Below are 24,942 nucleotides of genomic sequence, written 5' to 3' on the forward strand. Positions count from 1 at the left end.
TTAAGTACAAAAACAATTTATCAAAAGTATGTTGATGTAAATGTAATAAATTTATTAATAAAATAGAAAATTTAATTATGATACAGCTTCATTGTTATTCGTATTCATTTGTTTTGAAATTTTTTTTACTGTGTACTCAACTTGATCTTCGTCAATAAGAAGGCCCTCTATTTCATCTTTCGTTCCAAACAATCTATAATAAATAAATTATAATTTATGATTATAGTTTTATATCAGTATTCCTCATCTACTGATTGCGTTTTTTTCAGCGTCTCTAGTTAGTAAAATAGTGTGTAGTAGGTAATAGCTTGTTGTACGAATAAAGAACAATTAATAGCAAACATGTTAGCAATTTAAGAATACACCACAATAAAGCTGTAAAAACGTTAGATCAATAATTTTACATTCAAATTAATAACAAATAAATACTTACTTATAATAAAGCGATTATTTTTAGATTAATTATCTAGCAAATAAATAAACAAAGGTTAAAAATTGAAATTAAAGTGCAAAAAAATTGAAATAAGCAGTGTTAAATTTCAAATACGCACCGATTAAAAATTTTTTAATTCATGCCATCATGCTAGTGTGCTGATAAATTAAAATTTCATCATAAACAATTTTTAGTTTAGGTGTGGTTAAAAGTTGTATTATTTTTTTTTTTTCACTTACCTAGATAATGTTGAGGAAGACCGTAAAGGTTCTATTATAATAGAACTTTCTCGGCTGCGTTGATTTGTCGTAACATGTTCCAATGGAATCGTAGATAAATATTCTTGAGTTTCTAAAGTCATTTTTGTTGGTTTTTTATACCTACAATAACAATTAATTGCATATATTGTCTTCATTAATTTTAAATAAAAAATTATAAGTTTTGATATTTACAACTTAAGCATTTGTGAACTTGCAACCACAGAAACAGAACTTAATGCCATAGCAGCAGAAGCCATCCAAGGTTCGAGAAAAAAACCAAAAGGACTGAACAACCCAGCCGCTATTGGAATGCCTAATAAATTATAAATACTAGCAAATAAAAAATTTAATCTTATCCGAAATACAGTTTTCCTTGATAAATCCAAACATCCTACGACATCTAATAAATCATTCTGAAATATGTAATAAAATTTATTCGTGATATGCTACTTTCGTAGTCCACTTTTTTTTTTTTTTTTTTTTTTTTTTTTTCCAAATAATCATTACTATCAAGTAACCTTCATTAGAACAACATCTGCAGCTTCAACTGCAACATCAGTACCAGACGCAATAGCAATACCAACATCGGCTTGAGCGAGGGCTGGACTATCGTTCACTCCGTCTCCTACCATGGCTACTCTAACTCCTTGTTCTTGGAGTTTACGTATTTTAGCTACTTTGTGAGATGGTAGTACTTCTGCGAAGATTTTAGTGATACCAATCTAATAAATTCAATAAACATTAATTTCAATACAAAAAGAATAAATTTAGAGTAATTGATAATAATTACTTGTCTTGCAACAGATGCAGCAGTCTTCCGATTATCTCCAGTTAATAAAATAACTTCTAGTCCCATTTTTTTTAAAGTATACACTGCTAAATGCGCTTCTGGTTTTACTGTATCAGCAACATTAATGGTTGCAATTAATATATTATTAATTCCTACTAAAATTGATGTATTTCCTAAACTCTCTTGTTCCATCATTTTTACATCAATATGTTTAGGTATTGTGATCGCATTTCGGCGCATCCATTCACGATTACCAATACATACGTCATAATGATTTTGAGAATTGCTCTGACTATCTGATATTTCAGAATTAATTAAATCAAACTCAAGATTTGAGTTATTTTGATCACTAAGTGGAAAAGTCATTATATCTACTGGAACATTATTTAAATAAAATGTACCGGAAGATTTGCCTCGCACTTGATTTAGGTAATTAAGTATCTTTTCAGATTTATGAGCAAAAGGCATCATAGTAGATAAATGCATAACTCGACATTTGAGACCACATCCTGCGACAGCTTGGAAGTTTATACATTGACCACTAACTTCAGTATTGAGAGTTTCTTTAACAAAACTAATTATAGCTGAAATAATGAATGAAAAAAAAAATCATTATTATAGATGAAATTTAATTTAGCAGATGTTTAATAATTTTAAGAATTTTTTTATTAAATTTAAGAAATTTAAAAAAATAAAAAATGCAATTTTTCAAAAATAATTTTTTATAATAAATTTAATTATTAAATAAAATTAAAATTGGTCAGGTGACAGCTAACTTTATTGTCATTTATTATAGATGTATGAAAACTAGATTGTATTCATTTATTATGATTGATATTTACCTGAGGCGATTGGATGCTCACTGTTGATTTCAGCAGTACCAATGATAGCCAAAAGTTTAGCTATTGGAAATAATTTTTCATCGATAAAAAGTCCTATCCTGGAGACGGTAGGAGTACCATGTGTCAATGTTCCAGTTTTATCAAAAACAATACATTTAACTTTGTGAGCATTTTCTAAAGAAGCACCACCTTTTATCAAAATTCCATTAAGAGCACCGACACCAGTGCCTACCATTACAGCAGTTGGTGTTGCTAGTCCCAAAGCACAAGGACATGCGATTGCAAGCACTGAAAGAGCACACCGGAATGCGTACTGGAAAATAATTTCATCTCTATTTTTTTTGAATCCATTAGTTTGATGTACTGAAGATATTGGCAAACCATTTATATTTGTATATCCCACTATGATCCAGACAATGAGTGTTAACAGTGATACTATTATTACAAATGGTATAAAATATCCAGCAACTTTATCTGCTAATTGTTGAATTGGTGCTTTGCTTGTCTGAGCTTCCTCTACTAAGCGCACTATTTGGGCCAGTGTCGTGTGTTCGCCTGTATGTGTTGCAGTCATTAACAGAGGTCCATTTTGATTGATAGATCCACCAATAACGATTGAACCAGGTTTTTTAGATACTGGCATACTTTCACCTGTTATTAAACTCTCATCACAAGCTGAATGTCCAAATAAAACTCGCCCATCTACTGGTACTTTTGAACCCTGGAAGACTTTAAGTACATCACCACGTTGAACTAAATCAACACTGATAACACGTTCTGATAAAATTTCATTGTTTGATCCTAAAGTTACTAAAACTGCGTCAGTAGCTTTCAATGATAAAAGTTTTGACAATGCTTCTGACGTTTTTCCTTTAGCTACATGCTCTAGCCATCTACCAAAGCTGATGAAAACTAATAACATCGGTGGTGTGTCGAAAAACGTTTGAGGACTAGTGGGTTCTTGCATTGCAATCGCCGCAATCAGAACACATAATGAATACACATATGAGATGGTAGTTGTCATTGAAATTAGTACATCCATATTCATTGTACCATGCTTCAATGCCCTATACGCTTGAACATAAAAACGCCAACCACCAAAAAATTGTACAGGAGTTGAAAATACAAAGAGCAATAAATTTTCCCAAGAAACACCAGGAATAACACAACACATATCTTCATGGCTTTTGTGATTATAATACATGTCTGTCATAAAATACGTCATTATTATCATACTTGGAAGTCCAAAAAATAAAGATATAAAAAAGGATGTCCGCCACTTTTGAATTTCTTCTCTGTAATTAATTAATTAAGTATATTTATCAACCTACTGGATTAATTATATAAACCAATGTACCGATTAAATAAATACTTGCCTTTGATTTAAATAATCACGGCTGTTTTTTTCATTATTGTTAAATAAAGTTGCCGTAAAGCCAAGTTTATTTATTTTCTCAATTATATCTCGAGCACCCGTTTCTGATGAATCAAATTTAAATTTTCCTCTCTGTGTCGATAAAGCAACAACTGCTGATTGTACACCTGGCAATTTACCTACTATAGACTCTATTTTATTTACACAGGATGCACAGGTCATTCCCTGAATCTAAAATATTGCAAAAAAATAAAATTTTAAAACAAGTAACTAAATCGAACTGACATGCCCAATAAGTTATTTCATCGAAAATCTGTCATTTTATTTAAGACTTTTATAAAGTAATAAATTATCTAACTTTTTACATTTCGTTTATTTTTAATTGCTAAGGTAAGAGACCAAGTTATTGACATTTGCAATTTTATTTCAATTAATAAATATAATTTTTGAGTTATCAATTTTAAGATGATTGGTTTTTTGAGAAAATTTTATTTTTTTAATTAGAAGAAAATTACAAGTGTCAAACAATTAGGCCAGTGTTAATAACTGGGTCTTTTACTTTAATTAAAATTTTCTTATTTGTTATGTATTTTGAATAACTAAACTGATTCTGATGAAAATTCCAGCACAAATGTTTTTTAAAAAATAAAGCTTATCAGACTTGTGAGATTCATTTGTTTAATAACCGTAATAAACATTACTATAAAAATGGTCAAAATTATATTTTTAATTATGTAAGAAATGATTAAACACTGTAATCGTTATAATAAGTACCTGTAATTCTACTTCAGTTATACCTGTTCCAGGTTCATCAATCACTGTTGTAGGAAAACCTAAATCTGTAATACTAGAAGCTATGTCCATAGAACGAATTTTATCTGAGATGTATATTACTTCAGCTTTAGCAGCCATCAGTGCTACTAAAATGTTTTCAACGCCATACAATTTTCTGCAATGTTTTTCTATAGCAGCAACACATGAGCCACAAGTCATACCCTGAAAAAAAAATTTTTAATTGTTATTAATACAAGTTTTCATAGAAACTCACATAAAAATGTATTAACTTTTTTATTACATTTATTTGTAAGAAACACTTAGAAAAATTTTCAGATTTTTTATGGTCACCAGCACCATTAACTGATAAAAAAGATGTATTTTGTTTATCTTTACTTATTATTTTTGTTGTTGAGATCATAACAATTCCGTTAACTTCTTTAACATATGCATCAAATCCCATATCTTCAATAGAAGCCGCTATATCATCTGCACTAATATTGGCATCACTGTATGATACTTTAGCTTCCTTGTCATTTAAAGATACATTAATTTCTATTACACCTAATTTTTTTGATATAAGATCTAAAAACATAAAAAGTATTTATTAAATTATTTATTTTTTATAAATTTATTTATTATCGTTTTTTATATTTATAGTAACTAGAATTTATACCTGTAATGCTATTAACACAAGATTGGCAAGTCATACCATCAATATGAATGGTACACACACTGGTTCTGGTTTTAAATTGATTAGCTTCGTTAATTTCATCAATTTTCAATATTTCTAAAGATGCATCGAATCCCATATCATTAATATTATCTACTATCTGATCGGCCGAAATTTTTTGAGTATTATACTCAACATATCCAGCATTTTCTTCCAAGTCAACTCGAATATTTAAAACTCCTTTTAATTTTCCTATAGTACCCTGAATATTTTGGACACAACTTTGACAACTCATCCCTTTAATTTTAATCTTGACCGATGTTGCAATATCTCTGCTAATATCGGATTTTTGAGATCTTTGATCAAGTTGCATTGCTCCATTGTAGTCATATTCGTCATCAATATCCCTGTAAGAAAATATTTTATTATGAATTCTAAAATAATACATCACTTATATTTTATTAATTTTAAGATAATAGTCTATGAGGATAATTTTATTTAAAAATATGTAAATACCAAAGCGCATCGATGACCTGACTAGTTTTGTTAATAAGTGGAATTTTATCAGATACTTTGCTCATTATTTCACCTTGAAATAAATTGCTAAAACTACGATAAATTAAACGCCGTTAAACAATACAATATATTCACTAAAAAAGTATTAAATTAATATATTATTAAAATTAATTTTTCTTAAATTCATCTCAACTTTTACTTGTGCACAACAAAACGTATTTCTTTCAGTAAGTAAAAAATTACAACCTATTTAATCTAACTGATAACCAGTTATCTGCGTGGTTTGTGGTGACTATAAGAATATACTCAATAAACGTTTACTTTATTCACGCGCTTCTATACAATTATAATTGTGCGGTTTCACATATTTTAACGGTAAAAAAATATATTGCATATTTATGTAAGTTGTTGGTTTTTCAAATAATTGATTATTGATCACAAACATCCACTTCTTAACAAAACAATTGCAATAGATAGATAGACACAAGTAATAGTAAATCTAACATTGTAGTATTAGTACGGTTGTTAACAATCGTTGTAGTAATCTTGAATTACACTTTTTTGTATACACTATTTTAGATCATATTACTTGTTAAAGAATTTAAAATCTAATGCAAGAAGTTTAATGCTTTTAATTATTCATTATCGACACATAAAACCAAAATATGATAGAAATTTGAACACGACAACTGTTTATCCTAAGCACGACTATTGGAATTCTTCATAAGACTAAAACAATCTCGAAATTTTACTCATTCAAGAATATATGCTCGAAATGATTTATTCACAGGTGTGGTTTAATGATAAATCACTGAATGATGTGTACTTCTTCGTTTTGTTGATTTAAAAATTATTCCAAACTAAAATAAATCACTGGACAGGTATAGCTAATTTAAAGATTTGTACCGTTTTACAAATAATTCAATTAAAAATTATAAACAATTTGAATTTTTTTTCTCAATTCCTCCTTTAATAAGGTGTTTTGAAGATATTGAAAAGATTTTCATTTACGAAAAACAAAAATAGGTATACCATTTATTCTTGCTTATTTTGAAAAAGTCTTTTAATGAAACAAGAAAAGAGTGGTTCTTATTAAAAAAAAAAAAAAAAATTGATAAATTCATAGCGTGTAAAAATAACGGCCTTTACATTCACGCCTCATAGATTTAAGGCTCTTATGATCATGCGGTGTAGATTACGAATGAATACTCGATTCATAAAATAATTTTGATTCATTTTTTAAATTAGTCATCCAAAAATTTTAATTTTTTTTTTGAAATCGCAGCTTTACCTATTCTTGATCATAAAATATCGAAAAATTGTTTTAGGAACACTTTTTTTTGTTTTTGAATTATTCTATTTTAGATAAACTTTTAGAAAAATAGATGTAATGAGGTGTAAAAATTCATTTAACTGTAGTAGTCAACATCGTTCAAGTGAATAATTGTAAATGCACTTAGAACATTGTTTGAAGTAATTATAAATGTGTTTTTAATACGAAAAATTACTTTGTTATTTATTTAGCATAAAAAAAAAAAAAAAAAAAAAAAAACGGTATTTTGGCTCAAGAGAATAATAAATTTATGATATATTATGATAGTTGATCGTCTTTGTAATAAAACACAATTTTTTAATGTCTACAAATTTTTTTGATAGTAAAACGGTCAAAATTACGTCGCATATTCAATTTTGTTATAAGAGTTATTTGATTTGATACTTTCTCTGTGCGCAATAAAAAAAGTTATCGTTAATTTCTAAAACTAACTCAACCAACAATAACATTAATTTAATTAATTTCTAAATAAAATCAATTGAATATTTCAAATATCATATATGAACAATAAGTACAGACCCAAGTAAACAAACATTTTCGGTTGCAGAAATTTCTAAAACTAACTCAACCAACAATAACATTAATTTAATTAATTTCTAAATAAAATCAATTGAATATTTCAAATATCATATATGAACAATAAGTACAGACCCAAGTAAACAAACATTTTCGGTTGCAGAAGAATTGCAGTTTTTTCTATTAGATCCGTGAAATTTAACCGATTTCTCTGGAGATAAAATATTTCCATCTGCAAGTTTTATCTGTCTGATTGAAATTTTTGAATAAAAACTCATTCTTAAAAACAGTAACAAGAGCGCACTATACCGATAAAATAATAAAATGTTAAAGTCATTCATTTACGTTGAATGAAGTAAAAAAAATAAAAAGATTGGAATATTTAGGAGAACGCAGTTTACAGACGTCAATCGCTTTATGAACTGAATGGATAGCAAGCCTCAAGAGAAAGGCACGCGCGTGCTCCAATTAGAGGACTCTGAATTGTTGACTCTCACTTACATATTAAAACCAATACCATGTTATACAATTTACAATTGCAGAAATTATAGAAAAAATGAATTGAATACATTCATTTATTAAACGAAAATATTAGAAAAAAAATGTAAAATATTTAACACTATGAAAAAAAAAAAATACAAACATAAATATTGTTTAAAATTTATGGTTCAGAATAATTTGACTGTGATAATTTAAACAGCCTCAAAAAATTTCAACTGATTTAAGAATTTAATATTTTCTGACATGATTGTGAAACAAATTATTTTTTAACTAGAGATTTTACCACTGAATAATCTTAATTTAGTAGGTTGAAGGTAACTTTAAAATTGTGAATATTTGAGAACATAACTGGGCACTTAAATTCTTATCACCAATACAGTAAATTCGCGGTAAAAATTTACAAAAAAATAACAGCATAGTTTAATTTAAAAAACTATATCCATTTATTTTTTTTTTATTTACACTTAACTCATTGAGAGTAACCGTATTATCTTTGTGGCACTTGTACGGTTAATGGAAACTTAAAAATCAAATTTCTTGTTATCAAAGATAAATTTCAAAAAGCGCTCTCCTAGGAAGTATAGTTATAAATAGTGTATTATATTAAATTTCAGATAATTTTTTTTGTGAATTTTTATTTGTTTAGAAGAAATTTATGAAACTGCAGTGCCAAGGAGTATCTTTTAATTGTTACATAATTGGCTCAATCTAATTGTTACCTAACTGTTTAACTCTTATTAACTGATCATCAATACTCATTAAAATGTAAAAAAAAAAACTGATCAAATATTTATCATTTTTGTTAACTACTTAAACGTAATCCTTATAAATGCAATTGAATTTACTCCTTTATTAGCTGCAGTTCGTGATTTCAGATAAAATAAATCAAATAGCAGAAAGTAAATTCATGTAATTATGCTAATACTTTGTCAGTTATAGCGGACAATTTTTAAATTGAAGGAAAAGTGATAAGAACTGTTATACAACTCCAAGCAAGAATAATTACCACGTAGTTGATAAAAATACATACTTTAATTTAATAAGATATTTATTTTAACTTAACGAGAATGTCAAAATTTATTATATTTTTAGTAAGAAATCTTTTATTACTTGGTAAAGAATTACTATTTATTTATAAGACAAGTCAATTATTGTTGTTTATTACGAAAGTGGACATTCAAATTTAACTAGAAAAAAAATCTACATTATAATTGACTAACAGACTTCATTTTCAAGCTCAATGTGTTCAAAAATGTACTGATCAGTATGACATTAACCTTTTTCTGATTAACAGACTCACAGAATTTCGAAATAGGGCTTCAACTGATTGCAGTCTCCTGCAAAGTTATGAGAGTGACGGTTACTCATGGAACATAACAATATAACTATGCGCTTGTCTCTTTCTTCAATTTCTCCAGACCTTTTTTTACGGAAACGAGTCTTATTATGTATGATTCAAACTAAAAGGGGGGGGGGGGCATGCAAGGTCAATTAAGAAAAAGTTTTCTATTTCATACCGAAAATTATGGATGTCTAAGTATGCGTTTTTAGTCTAAGAGCGGCACTACCTTTTCGTATAATTTTGAGGTCAGTAGATTAAATAAGTCTTATCTTATGTATTATACTCTGCCAAATCTGAATGTCGCGACAATTTTTGCGAAAATTTGGACCTTTAATTATTTAAAAGCATTAGCAATTGATTAACAAATACTTTTGAGGGATAAATTATTATTTTGGTAATTATTTTGATATGGGGCTTTGGCGACTTTTGAATATAAAAAATCGAAAAATTAACTTATCTGACTTTTTTTTTAATACTTTTTGTTTAAAATTTTTAGACGATCATAATATTTTTTTCGTTAAAATAATCATCATCATTGTTATTATGAAAATAATTAAGTTCATGATTGAATTGAAGTTAGTTTAGTATCGAAATTATCAAAACACGGCAAAAAATGGACCCTAATTAATTATTGACTAGGATTAGAGCGCACGCGTACAACGCGCAGTTTAAATATCTAGTTTACATTAAATAGCAGTTTACTTGGTTTTAAAAATGTTTATTCAAACGATGAGTTTGACAAAATATAATATAAGAGTGGCAAATTAAAGTTTTATCAGTATGAAAAATAGACATGAAACGTTTCTCCATATAAATATTGTGAGTGTTGAAAAAAATTTTTAACCTGAAGAAAAAAAATTAGGAAAACGGTTGACCCTGAAGGCCATCCCTGCAACTTCCCACTAATTCCATACCTAGGCGCTTAAAATTGCACTCATGGCGTTTATGAGCTCTTCGAGCTCAAAAATACGATTTCTGTGTTATTTTAAGCTTGTCGAGCTCATGTAGGTTTTCTATGCTTTTGAGCTCGTCGATTTCAAAAGTCTGATAGACGTTTTATGAAACACTATTTTTTGAATTTTTAAACCGCAATAACTTTTGAATGAATCAACCGATTTTCACGCAGTTGACGGCATTCGGCGCAGTTTTTTAAGCTTCATGAAAAATCTTCAAGTTTCAATTAATCAAACTAGGAATTTCAAAGTAATTGCGAAAAAATACTTTATTTGGTTTTCTTTCATTCACAATATCTCACAAATGAATCAACCGATTTCGACCGGTCCAAAAGCGATTGACGTAGTTTTCTAAGTTTAAGAGCTGATTAGTTTTTGGATCGGTAAAGCTGTTTAAAAGTTATTTCATAAAAACAATTTTTCAAAAATTTTGTTTTTGAGATTTCTCAAAGTCTAGCGAACGGAATTGGTTCAAATTTTCAGGAAATTTAAGGGCTTCGATACTCCTTGGATCGCTACTAAGTTGGTTCTGACCAGTTAAGCCGTTTCGAAATTATAATTGGTTTACACACATACACACACAGCCGCACGGATACCACCGTAAAAACCATCAGGGAAGTTTCCTAGGACCTCAAAACGTTGAAATCCGTTGAAAACTCGATTTTCGCAAAACGGAGTAAAACCAATAACTTGCCGAATTTAAAAAAATCTTCAATTTTTCAATAAATATCAAACGTACTTTTAATAGATTTAATAGTTACCTGTTTGACACTGGTTGTTCAGCAGACTGATTATTACTTTCTGGAAAAAATAAAAAATAAATTAATAAAAATATTTTTCATCCATGAATATTTGTATACCATAATATAATGTGAGTAGTTATTGAAATTTGGAGTATTTAATATTATTTATGGAATCACGACACTCTACATAAAAACAGAATACTCATATTTATGTGAGGGATAAAAGAAATTTTTTTCTTAAAAAACCATGAAAGGTTTTCATTATAGATAATTGATGGAAGTTTATAAAACCGCTTTTCAATTTTATATACAATAATTAGCTCCTGAGATATTGATGTCATATTTTTAGATCAAATGTGTAATCATTATTTTTTTGAATTATATTTTGTAAATACATTTAAACATATTGAAATAATACTTATGTTTTGTACATTATACTTAATATCGTAACGACAAACCTGTTTTATTTTCGGGTAGTTTTTCATTTGTATTTAAGTGTTGAAGGGAGAGCTTGATAGGATTTAATCCATCTTGAATTTCCATTGCTTCCTGAAAAACATACATATATATATATATATATATATATATATATACTAGCTGACCCGGTGAACTTCGTATCACCTACAAAAATTTTTTTTTTTACACATTTTGATTTGTGATTTTTAACCTGTAAACTCTAATTTATTTTTGTCAACAATTAACACTGGTCGTATTGTAGACGGTTAAGTTGGTATTAAGTTATTAAATGAAACTTGTTGGTAATTTTAATATGTTTTATGTGTTTTATTTATATAATAAATGTATAACAAATTATAGAGCCTTTGACGCGTAACCAAACGATCCGGGTTCGATTCCCGGTCTGGGCTGTCGAATTACTTTTTCAGTTACCGAAAATTCCTACTGAGTAAAGGTCCTCCCTTCCCCCTTTATCCTTTATTTCCCCAGTTCCCAAAAATTTGTCTTTAATGACAAATTTAGCTATTATATATGGCTTTTATATATATATATATATATATATATATATATATATATATATATATATATATATATATATATATATATATATATATATATATATATATATATAAAGATACCCAAAGTATACTTGTACGTATCTTCCTGCATATTGGACAATTTTGTATACTCTTGCAACCTTGAGGCTCAATCGTAACAATAGCGATTTCGATACAAAATTAACAATTTTTTATTTTTTAAGCTGAAATTTTTTTCAATTCCAAAATTCCAAAATTTTTTTTTCTAAACCATCCCTGAACTATAACGAACAAAACAAAAAAAAATTTTGAAAATCGATCCAGCCGTTTTTGAGTTTTAGCGAGACTAACACACAGCAATTGATTTATACATATATATATATATATATATATATATATATATATATATATATATATATATATATATATATATATATATATATATATATATATATATATATATATATATAGAAAGAAATTAAGTTTTTAATTTTATAGTAAATAATCTTTTTTGTTTTCGACAGCAGTTTTATGTCTTAAATCTGAAAATTCACAAGATTTTAGATTACTTTGTCAATTTATTTTCACACAATTTCATTCATTTGGTTAAAAAACATAGTCACATAACGAGTACTCAAAGTAAACTATCTGTTGATTCCTATGCTCTAATATGTACAATTAAAATTCATGATATTGATCACTGAAAGCAATGCATGGGTGTTAGAACAAAAATGTTAATCTGATGAAAGTATTGGCAACTGTCATTCTAGAAAATAATATCAGAAATGATCGATGAATCGGATAATTCTACTATTCTATAGGTAAAAATCCATACGAAAATACGATAAGGCTCAAGTTCCATCATGTTATATTAGAAAAAAAATTGATAGCATTTCATATTGCTTTCAAGTTGCAGTCTTTCCTGATAATATCTGTCACGAGAGAGTCATTTATCAAAAATTCCGAAACGTACAGCAATGTCAAATTAATGATTCGAACTCTCCATCCTCAATTATAAGGGGATTTGCTCACATATATACATAACACAAGCGAGTGTTTATATTCTCTTGAAAATAGTTCAAATAGCTTTTTACAACAGTCACAAATTTTTATATTTAATGAAAACTTGGTTTTCGAATATCGATCTGAATGTTTCGTAATTCATCTAATAGTAAATTTACTTAAGAGGCGGTTTTAGCTATTACACGTTTGTTAATTTCTCCTAAACAATTAAAAGTTTTAGAAAAAAAAGTCTTTGTTTTCGATATATTATTTAAATATCTATTTTCTAGCAGAGCATTTCTTTTGAAAATTTTATTTGTTTGAAAGAAAATAATGAATATGGTTTCTCTCAATAAGTGCAAGGAGAGAAAAAGATGGTACTCGTTATTAATTGGAAAATTGTTATTAGCACGTACGGCTTTGTAAGTAAAACTCTCAACGTAATAAAAAAGATTTGAGTTTTAGTCCTAGCTCGGATAAAATCGAATCATTTATAAGCAGGTAAAGAAATACTGAGCTCAAGAAATTTTTTCGTGACTTGATAAGATAACCGCCTTAGTTCTCAAGTGGAATAAAACGTTACTCGCCTCAAGAAAATTTTCCTCAGTTGAAACAATTATTTTAAATAATTCAAAAATTACTTTTTGCTTTGAATAAAAAAATTTATTCTGAACTCAAAAGATAAATTTTGGACCGAAATAGATATTTTTAAAAATAAGTTAAATATTACCATGATGAATTATCACTGTGTATAAGTAAAAATAATCTTTGATTATGCCCAAAAATATGTAGTAACTCATAATTGTACAATTACTCGGGACATTAAAGAAATTGAATCTTACATGAAAATCAACGATTTTAAAAAAATCAGGGAGTTATTGGTTTCATCTATATAGATATAAAGCTATGTAGATTTCCGAAACCGTCGATTACCGGAAACCGGTTGATTTGTTTGAAATATATCAATCACAAAAAAATCTCAGAAAAAATGTTTTTTTGACATATCAACCGCGAAAGTTGGATTTTCGAGCAACATTCAAAGGGCGTAAACTATACGGTTTCCGACAATCTATGGGCCGTATTCATAGTCCGGTCTTAAGTTCGTACTTAAGCCTGTCTTCATGAAGACGGCCTTATCGGCTGTAAGTTATGATGTTTTCAGAGTCATTCTTTAAGATAAACTTGAGTAAGAAAAAAGTTTTAAGCAGGATCTTATTTTCAGTAAGATAAGCTTTAGTAAGACCCAACTTAAGACCAAGTCAACGCGTGTTCGTCAATTTCCGTGAAAATTCTTATGTTTTCAACGATCTCGTTGGTTGAAACGTACTTAAATTTTGACAATGAAGTTTTTTATTCAAAATTGTAAACAGATGTACAAATGTGCCTTAGAAAATTGTAAGCCTCAAATTCAAGTTACACTAGAAAATTATTACCGCAAGATCAGAAGAAAATATGTTAAAAAAAGGAAAAAGTACTAATTTTACCGCTGTAGAAAAAAAATATTTTCTACAAATTTAAAAAAATTATGCCCAAGTAATTGAAAATAAAAAGAGTGATGCTGCTACATTAAGTGAAAAAAAAGAAGCATGGGATTTGATCGCAACCGACTTTAATTCATCTAGTATAATTCTGAAAAGGTAAAATTAACTTTTTAATATGACTTTAAAATTAACAGCCACTTGATCAGTTTTTAATTAAATTTTACAAATAATTTTAGTTTTAGAAAGTATTTCTTGAAAAATTAGACTTGTAATTTTTCAAATTTTCTATATGTGAAATTTTTTCGTTAACTGCGTTTTATTGTGATTTTTTCAAAGAGAAACAATAAAAAATTGTTAGTTAACTGTTAATTTCATTTTTATTTTTCCCAGCCACATGTCTTAGCTAAGATCAAATTTTGAAGTATATCTTGAGAAAGCCGTATATGAATCTAAACGCTGCCTTAAGCTTGTGCTTAAGATGCACTTACACTTAAGCCCGAACTATGAATACAGCTCTATAGTTTAGTTAACTTGTCTTGCACTTGTATCGAAAAGTAATTTCTCATTCTCTCTCTCTATCTGTTATCAGGAATGACAAATTTAAATTCTTCAACATACTCAAAAATTGGAACTTTTACTGTTTCTTTGCGAAATAATTATTGAATACAATAACTTGTAAAATTTTAGTAAATTGTATCTGAAAGCTTATTAAATAAACTTTAATTTGCATACCTCATCATCAGTCTAGACCGATAATTACCTACTCTTTCAAACAGATCTGATAAAATTTTACTTTTGCATTCGTTTTAAAAATGATTATTGTATTTCGCGCCTCTTCCTCTGATCACTTGGTAGTACCACTACATCATGCCATTGTTACCACACATTCAAAGTAACTTTTTTACCAACACGCCGCCATCCAGTCCGCGGCGCCTCGGTAAGAATCCTCATTCCATTTCTTTGTGCAAAGAAACCACATGTTATAAGTAAACTGCATGTTTTAAAAATTAATTAAAATGGGAAATAAGAAGAGGAAGCATCAAAAAGAGAATAAAGATGATGTTGAAAGATCAATTAAGCGAATGAAGAAAAAACTGCGTGAACAAGAGGAAAAAATCGAACGTTTAAAGAGAAAACGTAAGTATAACCTAAAAAAAAAAAAAAAAAAAATGTTACAAAGTAGGAAATTAGAATACAAGTGAAGGGTCAAGTACCCGAGGACAGAGGAACAAGTTTCCTTGGCCAAAAAATTGTCAGAAAATGTAAATATAATATTTAATATAAATAATTTGGTCAAGTACCGGAAATGTTACAAAGTAAACAAGTTTTTCTTTCTCATTTTACTGGCAAGTGAACAAGCTTCACAAAAATGGCTGTCCAATGAAATGTCAGGCCTAGATATTTTTAGTGATTATTATAACAGTTAACAATTAAATATTGTTGATAGATAATAATTAAGCGGGGCACAATAAACCAATATAAATAATTCATACTGGTTCTAACAACTTACGTTTCATTTAGACAGGAGATACTCGTCTACATCATCGTCATCATCAGATAATGAGGAGGATCTACGGGGTCGTCCGGGCAGAGGAAGATCACCCTTGTTTCCAGTAGATCAAATTTTAAAAGAATTAAATAATATTGATCCACAAACAAATCAGCTAAAAAATAAGTCAGTCCCAGCCACCAGTGTGCAATCAAAAGGTCCTGGAGTAACGACAGCTCCTGTAACAACAGTAGCTGCTGATCCACAAGATGGGACAACTCCAGGGGTATCAGTGAGTAACAAGGCAGTATCAAAAGATAGTGCGCAAGGTCTGGAGGCATCAAGTACTACTAAAGCAACAACAGAGGCTAGTGCATCGCAGGAGTCAGCACCTAAAACATCAGAGGAAGTGAAATTGGATGAAAAGATGCTCGAGGCTCTGGGTAAGCGTTTAGACCCAGAGAAGAAGACAGCTCCTGCAGTTCATAAAGATTTATTTTTGCGCTGGAAAGAGATCCTCAAAAATGGTCTTCCAAAGGAAGAGCGTGAAAAGATCCTGGCCAAGTATCCAACTCCAGAGAATTGTCTGACTTTAGAGCCTCAGAAAATGAATGCAGAGATCAAGGCATCGCTACTAGAACCATTAATTAAAAAAGATAATAGACTCGTGGAAAAATAGCAAAAGGTTTGCCTATGTTTATCGGCATTAGGGCCTCTAATTTCAGATCTTTTAAAAGATAAAATACCAGAGACTGCAAAAATGGTGGCTGTGCTTAGTGATACGGCGAGAGTCTTGGTAGACCTGCAGCGTGATGAATCACTCACACGGCGATTAATAATCACAGCAAACATCAATCCGGCACTTAAAGAGACGCTAAACTCAACAAGCATGGACGAATGGTTGTTCGGAAAAAACCTGGAGGAGTCATTAAAGACAGCTAAGCTAATTGAACGTTCGTCCAAAGAACTGAAGCCGGTTAGCAAGGGAAACACTGGTCCTAAGCCAAAAAACTCGAAAGTCCCCCCTCAGCAGCCGCCTCGGGCGCGAGTAAAGAGTGGGGGGGGGAGTAGGAACAAGCAGCTACAAGTCGTCGATGACTTACAGCCAGGGGTCAACTCAGAGAAAACCTTACTTCAAGAAGCCAACGACGTCGAGAGATTAGAAGAGTTACAGGAGGTAATTGAAAAGGTAAGTTTACCAGCAGGTCGATTAAAAAATTTTGTATCGGTCTGGGAAGGTTTTTGTAAGGACCAGGTAATAATTGAATGGGTTAAAGGGTACAAGATACCAAATAATCAAAAGGTGACTCAAGCTAGTCCTCCTATAGAGCCGTGTTGGTCAGCAACTGAACAACAGCTAATCGCGGAACAAATCAATAAGCTGCTAGGAAAAGGTGCTATCAGGACATGCCAAGATACACCTGATCAGTTCATGTCAAAGATTTTTCTCATCCCTAAGTCAAATGACTCGCACCGTTTAATTTTAAATCTAAAAAACTTAAATGAGTTTATTTCGACTGAACACTTTAAGCTGGAGGATATAAGACGGGTGAGAGACTTAATAAAACGATTCTGTTTTATGGCAACGCTAGATCTAAAAGATGCGTACTATTTAGTATCAATCGATAAAGAATATAGGAAATATTTGAGGTTTAAATTTAATGGTAAGACTTATGAGTTCACATGTTTACCTTTTGGGCTTAGTACGGCTCCTTACGTGTTCACAAAAATTTTAAAACCGGTGTTCACATTACTAAGAAGTCATGGGCTCATCTCAGTAAGATATCTAGATGATATACGGCTTATGGGCGAGTCAAAGTTTGACTGTTTAGATAATTTAAAGGAAACTATTAAATTACTAAGAAGTCTAGGGTTTATAATAAATCGAGAAAAAAGTCAGCTGACGCCTTCGATGGAATATAAATTTTTAGGGTTTAAATTAGATTCAGTCAAGATGAGAGTCGAGCTTCCGGGTCCAAAGAAGGACACGGTTAAGCAGCTAGTTAAGAAGTACAAGAAGCTTAGGACTTGTAAGATTCGAGAGTTTGCATCTTTCATAGGAACCTTGAGTTCTTGCTGCCCAGCGATGCAATATGCATGGGTCTATTTAAAGGACCTGGAACGTGAGAAGACCCGGGAGTTGGAGATAAACGATGGCAACTATGAAGCACGCATGGAGGTCCCAGCGTCTTTAAAAGAGGACTTCTGTTGGTGGGAAAACAACATAGAAATAGCGTTTAATCCGATTAAATTGCCGGAATTTTGTCTAGAAATTTTTACGGATGCATCGTTAACAGGTTGGGGAGCTAGCTGTAATAAGCAAAGTACGCATGGATTTTGGAGTGAGGTTGATAGAGAGTCTCCTATCAATCACCTAGAGTTGCTCGCGGCATTTTTTGGATTAAAATGTTTTGCGAGTGAGAAGATAAATTGTAATATTCTCTTACGCATAGATAACACAACAGCGATCGCGTATATCAACCGCATGGGTGGAACACAATTTGAGCGTCTAAGTAGCATCGCGAAGGATATCTGGAGATGGTGTGAAGCTCGAAATATTTGGATTTTTGCTTCTTACATTCAGTCTAAGGAGAACACGATTGCCGATAGGGAATCTAGAAGGTTAGAGCCGAAGACGGAATATGAGCTTAATGAAGATGCTTTTAGGGAACTCTGTGATAAATTTGGTAGACCAAAAATAGATTTATTTGCTAGCAGAATAAACACAAAATGTCGTAGATATATCTCGTGGAAAAAAGATCCTGGAGCGTTGACAGCAGACGCGTTTACGGTTAAATGGAACTCATGGTTCTTTTATGCGTTCCCACCGTTTACTCTAATCCCCAAAATCTTGGGAAAAGTAGCATGTGAGGATGCTCGAGGCATTTTGGTGGTACCTAATTGGTCTTCCCAGACCTGGTACCCACAATGTATGAAAATGTTTGAACCTGAACCGATTATTTTTAATCCTAACAAAAATCTTTTAATTGCTTCTGACAGGAGTCCACATCCTCTGTGGCGACAACTTTCCCTGGTGGTAGGAGTCTTGTCCAACAGGCATATGCAGCAAGAGGTATTCCAGCAGAGGCATTGAACGTGACAATGGCATCCTTGAGTGACTCATCGATGCGTCAATATGATGTAAACTTCAAGAAGTGGTGGGAATTTTGTCGATTAACACAGACAGAGATACTGAAGGCAGGAAAAGCAAATGTATTAAGATTTTTATCTAGTGAGTTTGATAAAGGAGCGAGCTATGGCTCTATTAATTCTATGAGGTCAGCGGTAGCGCTGCTATTGGGTCCAGAAATTGGGCAAGACCTAAATACAAAACGCTTTTGTAGTGGAGCTTCAAGATTAAGGCCAGCGCAGCCTAAGTATGATGTGTCGTGGGATCCTAAGAGTGTCTTAAAGTTTTTGGGAGGTTGGTTTCCTAACGAGAAGCTAGCATTAGAGAAATTGTCACTTAAATTAGTTACACTGCTGGCATTGACGACGGGGCATAGAATGTAGACCTTGGCATCGATTGATATTAGAAACATAAGGGAATTACAGAATCAGCTTGAAATTAAAATTCCGGCAGAGCTGAAAACATCTAAGCGCAATAGGAAACAACCATCCTTGGTGCTGCCGGTTTTTAAAGAAGATACTTCCGTCTGCGTGGTTGGTGTGGTAAAAGAGTATTTAAAGAAAACAGTGAACCTTCGTGGCGGAAAAAATGAACTGTTTATATCCTAGAGAGCGCCACATAAAGCGGTGACGGCCCAGACACTTAGGCGGTGGATAAAAACGGTTCTTAAAGACAGTGGAGTTGACACGGACATCTTCACGGCTTACAGCACGTGCCATGCGTCAACATCAACGTTTAAGAGCAGTGGGGTTAGCATAGATCTTATTAGGAGCACGGCAGGATGGACGGCAGAGTCAAAGACGTTTGCAAAGTTTTATGATCGACCGATTGTTCAACACGGAAAAAAAATTATATGAAAAATTACAATAGTAATATCGTAATCCAGGACTATACTTTTAGTATCTTGATTTTTACGATGCTGCCGTCTACAGAATACAATTTGAATTATTGAAAATTACGATGTTATTTAGTAAATTTTTTTTCTGTAAGAGCAAGTGAATAAGGACGCATACTATATGTTTTAATAAAAGAAAGACAGAGTCTAGTAGTTTGCGGCGCCACCACCAAAAGATGACCAATTACTGTATGGAGGGTCTTATTATGTGACTGAACATAAAATTTAGAAATGCCTCTGATAGCGTGAGGGGATAAACCTTGGACTTGTGGCGAAGAGGTCTCCGGGTTCGATTCCTCGGTGGTGCAGAATTATTTTTTTCGGTAACCTAAGCTTCTTTTTAATTTAAGTGATAAAAATTTACGATACTGCATCGTAAAAATTACGATGTTTGAGTTTAGGTCCGGCATTACAATATTCTATACTAAAAATTACGATGTTTTACCGTAATTTTTCATACAGTTTTCTTTCCGTGAAGATAAGAAACAGTTCGCTCAAGCAGTCTTAAATAAAAAACTAAAATAAGAAATAATTGGAATGATGCAGTTTAATAAATATTATAATTAATATAAAATATACACATTTTATTCCGGTATATAATATAAGCTGTTATACAGACTGTAAACATCTACCAAGTGATCAGAGGAGGAGGCGCGAAATACAATTTAACGATTAAACGAACTTACCTAGTGAAGTTCTATCGTAATTGTATGTAGCGCCTCCTCCGAATGATCAGTCCCTCCCTAATCCCTTCTATCCTGATGGAATAGGACCCAATATTGTATGACAGCACTTTAAAATAAATGAGGATTCTTACCGAGGCGCCGCGGACTGGATGGATATAACGATTTGATAATTCTTAATGAAAATTTAGGATATTAATCATCAATGTACACTTAATGGAACAAAAAAAACTGATCATCAAATTTCTTTTCTTTCCCGGTCAAAAAAATTCCCAAATATCACTTATGTTTTTGGCCGTCACAGTGCCTATCCTTCTTAAACGTCAAATCATTAAAAATATCATTACCGTGTATGTGCGCATACGGACTTTTGAGAAAAATCATGCTCATCTCTTTAATATTTAATTGTAATAACGACTTTTGACGAAAGCCAATATCAACTGTGATAGACACTACATAACAATTAACAACAACATAATCTTTAAATTTACACCAATTTATGTATTTTATAGGATCCTTTCCGGCAAGCTATGAGCTCAGTTTTTTCATCACTTCCATGGATGTATGACACTTCCGTCGTATTTTGGAAAATATTAAGCGGATAACAAAACCTTAATAGATATTACTACAGTTTTGGCCCATCATCTTAACGCAGATATTAATTTTTACCGGTGTTACAATAGCTAAAAAAAATTTTTAATTTTTTGTGTCTGTTCCATAACTTGTCGATCATAAGGTATCACTTCTGTGGCGACCCTCAAACCAATGTATTTCTTAATTAATTCACTTTGGCCACGGCATTTATCTATAAAAAAATGTCACTTTTATCATAAAAATGTTATGGATCTACGGTAAAAATTACCCCTTGTGACCCTATCTACCTCCATCAATCTAAACTGCAAACTGAACGTCTATGTTACGAAGTGAAGCCTAACTTGAAGCGATCCGTGATTATCTTTTCTAAAAGGACGTTTTGATTTTTCACCTATTTATTTATGTTTTTCTTTCGAGTTACTTTCAAAAACGTTCCTTTTAAATTGGTCTACATGATATTTCAAGATTTACCCTAATGATTCGGATAAAATTCACAAGAATTACTTTTTAGAGTATTGTCTGAGGTTTAGTACAGAATTTTTTCAATTGGATGTCATGTTTAAAAACAAAATTTTTTAAACGTAAAATTTCGATAGAGTTGTTTTTTCAAAAAAAAGTTGTATACGTTTAGAGTAATGATTTATTCTTTTCCTTATATTTTTTATCTATTTTTTTGAGCACTAATGTAGTACAAACCCCATGAATTTTTGTAATAAAAAAATCATAATCCCTAAACCTATAGACATGATCGTTGTTCTGATTTTATTTTGCAAAAAAATTATTTTAATAAAAAATTCCAAATGTAGAAATTGAAAGCACTATAAAAGTTTCTTTTTAAAATTTTTCCTCAATACTAATTTATTTCTTAAGTAACACTAAAAAAAAAATAAACAGATGTCTTTTGATTTGAGTATGACTAATAGTTAATAAGCTATTTGAATAAAAACTGGAAAATTTTTTGATAGATTTTTTTTCTCAATTAAGCTTTGTTGAACTGCTCCAGATACTATTATACCAGAATATTTAAATCAAATTAAATTTATTAATAAAATTATTTGTCAAATTGACTTGTCCTACTTACACTCTATTTTTTTTAATTAGCAAGAATTATGTTTTTAGATTTTATATAAAAACACAATAATTCAACACAAAATAATAAATTAACCATCGAATTTTTAAATAGTAATAACTCCGAAAAATTAATTAAATGATTGAAAAAAGATCATTTTCTTTTATTGCAGTGTTTTATTCTATCCCAACCACAATAGAGTTGTTTTATAAGGTTAATTATTATACAGATAATTCATTGTACTATTGAGATGTCTCAGCGTTGATTCACTGGTTTTTTTATTTCTCAAGTGAGTAATAGAATAGAGAATAAACAACTATGTATAGAAAATCATACAAAAGCTTTCTGTAATATGATTCGTACGTACTGACCTTTATCACAAGTGGAATAATTTCTTTTCCCTTTCATGAAACGATCTAAAAAGAAATCACATTTTTATAAAAAAAATTTTACTCAACACTCCATCATCATAAAAAATTTGCAAAATCTTTGACACAGATTAAGATAATGTATGGATACTAAATGTTTACAAGTTATTATAAACATAAGTATCAATTGTAATATGATAAAATGATTAGTTATGAAATTGTGTATTTAATATACTTACTTGTTAACAAGTTCAAAATTTTTAAAAATAACTGAATGACATTTTATGGGTGTCGATATAACTGACAATTATTATGTACAAAAAGAAATCATTATTATTTTTGTTTGAAGTTACATAAAGAATGTATGACTATCAGAAAGTGACTGTCAGTGAAATTGAAATTAAAACTATTGTTCAGTCGAACATGAACTCCGTTATCTTAAACTCAATATTTGTCTTTCATACTTGTGCAATTCATAATATCGCAAAGAACCGCTTATGACGTATAGTCTGTACTTATGGTCCATATGTCCCATATTAAATGTATGCACTGTTTATGAAATAAAAAGATGTATTACCCCTTACCAAGACATTTGCTCCAAATAGTACCGAATCGAGCGCCACCTGTAGGAATGTTATAATAGCTGCAACGTGAAAAGTTAAAAAATTGAAATTCAAAATTTTATGTAAGAAAAAAATTTAGAATTCTTCATTTATTAATTACTAATTCTAGAAGAAGCAGTACTAATTTGATTTTTCAAAATTTTATTATACTACTTATGTTTCTAATGAGTTTGTAAATAAAGTCATGAAAACCGTTTGTAAAAGCTCGAATGTTTTTTTTTCTACAGTTATACTATCTAATTTACAAAACTATTCGAGTTTTAATGAAATAGTAAAAAAAAAAAACAGATTTTGAGAAACTCACACCCGACCATCAGAGATAAAGTTCGAAAATCATCGCCAGGTGCGAAATGAACGCCATCTCGACAAAAATCCGTCCAATCACTGAACACAATTTTTTAATCCCATAATAAAATAAATCTACATATTAAAATTCTTCTTATAATAAAATTTTGTAATAATCCTATAATAAAATTATCTTATATTCTTATAATAAAATTAAGATAAAAAATATGTATTGCAAACTATTCGTGAAGTGATTGATCAAATATATCATAAGCATGAAAATCTTTGCATACTCAGGCGATCAAAAATCAATCGATAAAAAATGGTAATCATGTAAGGCCCCTTACCGGACCGGGCTCAAAAGTTGAAGGATGAATAGAAGTTCAAAATAGCAAATTTTCAAAAAAGTCAAACGATACATACAATTTGGAAAACACGACTAAAAACATAAAATTAAAAAATCTCAATCAAAAATAATTTGAATATTTTGTTCCTGAAAAGGGCATTTAAAAACGAAAATTTTGAAAAAAAAATTTGAATTTCAACCATTATTAAAAAAGTTAGGAGCAAAAACCAAAAAAAAAGAGCGGTTTTTTTAAAAATTCGATATATTTTGAATCGTAAATCTCTTTTATTAAGCTTCAATTTTCATTCCTTAAAAGTTGTAATGGCCCCAATATTACCTATTTTAGAGTTTGTTTAAAGAAACATTTTTTAGTAGATTTTATAAAAATTGAACTATTGCATTCGTCCTCATCACGCAACTTTTAAAACATTTCAGTTTTACTGTTCCAGCCGTTTTAGAATTATTGGCTGTATTATGGTATAAACATAAAATAGATTCAATAATCATAAATTGATCAGTCTTTCGTGTAATTTATTTGGATAGGTCGTCAGTAAATCTATTACAAATCAGTTTTACATATTGTCTTCTATAATTAAAATTTCATCTAGTTTCAAAATTCTTTAAATATTTTCTTTATTTACAATCATCTTTAACCAGATATCCGATATATTAAAATTTGTGAAAAAATAAAAAAATGAGGATATATACTCTCTTAAAAGAAATCAAATAATAAATTTTATGCTACAAGGGGTTACATGGGTTTCGTCGGGTAAAAAAAGGCATATTTTCAATATTTTTTTTTTCTATGTAAAAAATTATTTATTTAATTCAAACTTTTTTCTGTCTTATAGATACATATTTAAAGAATAATTTCTGAAATTTAAAAAAAAAAATTAAAACTCCTCCATTGTGACGTCATTTCCGGCGACCCCTC

The 24,942-nt window shown here is 30.1% G+C and overlaps 3 protein-coding genes across 7 annotated transcripts; 2 read left to right on the forward strand and 1 right to left on the reverse strand.

The window, feature by feature from the left end:
* Positions 1-31: 31 nt before the first annotated feature.
* Atp7 (copper-transporting ATPase 1) lies at positions 32-23,288 on the reverse strand. 5 transcript variants are annotated; one of them, XR_012480445.1, is made up of 16 exons: positions 22,994-23,288; positions 22,758-22,802; positions 11,510-11,672; positions 11,070-11,109; positions 5,151-5,554; positions 4,776-5,059; positions 4,475-4,696; positions 3,702-3,931; positions 2,326-3,620; positions 1,484-2,067; positions 1,212-1,415; positions 886-1,106; positions 673-813; positions 552-591; positions 434-466; positions 32-193 (listed from the first exon to the last, which is right to left on the reverse strand). XR_012480445.1 is itself a non-coding variant. In XM_074254056.1 (14 exons), the coding sequence occupies exons 3-14, from the start codon at positions 11,592-11,594 to the stop codon at positions 76-78; spliced, it is 3,828 nt and encodes a 1,275-aa protein (XP_074110157.1). In that variant the 5' UTR covers positions 11,595-11,600; positions 22,758-22,802; positions 22,994-23,286; the 3' UTR covers positions 32-75. The 5 variants fall into 5 exon arrangements, 4 of the variants coding, with proteins under 4 accessions (XP_074110157.1, XP_074110156.1, XP_074110158.1 ...); XM_074254056.1 differs by lacking the exons at positions 434-466; positions 552-591 and having other exon boundaries at positions 11,510-11,600; positions 22,994-23,286; XM_074254055.1 differs by lacking the exons at positions 434-466; positions 552-591 and having other exon boundaries at positions 22,994-23,286.
* LOC141534655 (uncharacterized) lies at positions 14,880-16,694 on the forward strand. The gene is made up of 2 exons (XM_074254138.1): positions 14,880-15,663; positions 16,048-16,694. Exons 1-2 carry the CDS (start codon positions 15,543-15,545, stop codon positions 16,692-16,694), a joined length of 768 nt encoding a protein of 255 aa, XP_074110239.1. The 5' UTR covers positions 14,880-15,542.
* On the forward strand, positions 16,776-20,697 carry LOC141534654 (uncharacterized). The gene is made up of 2 exons (XM_074254137.1): positions 16,776-17,204; positions 19,016-20,697. The coding sequence occupies exons 1-2, from the start codon at positions 16,776-16,778 to the stop codon at positions 19,526-19,528; spliced, it is 942 nt and encodes a 313-aa protein (XP_074110238.1). The 3' UTR covers positions 19,529-20,697.
* Positions 23,289-24,942: the final 1,654 nt, after the last annotated feature.

The sequence above is a fragment of the Cotesia typhae genome, unplaced genomic scaffold (assembly GCF_013202065.1).
Source record: "Cotesia typhae breed Kobodo isofemale line unplaced genomic scaffold, CoteBio_Ctyphae scaffold_13, whole genome shotgun sequence".
Classification (NCBI taxonomy): Eukaryota; Metazoa; Arthropoda; class Insecta; order Hymenoptera; family Braconidae; genus Cotesia; species Cotesia typhae.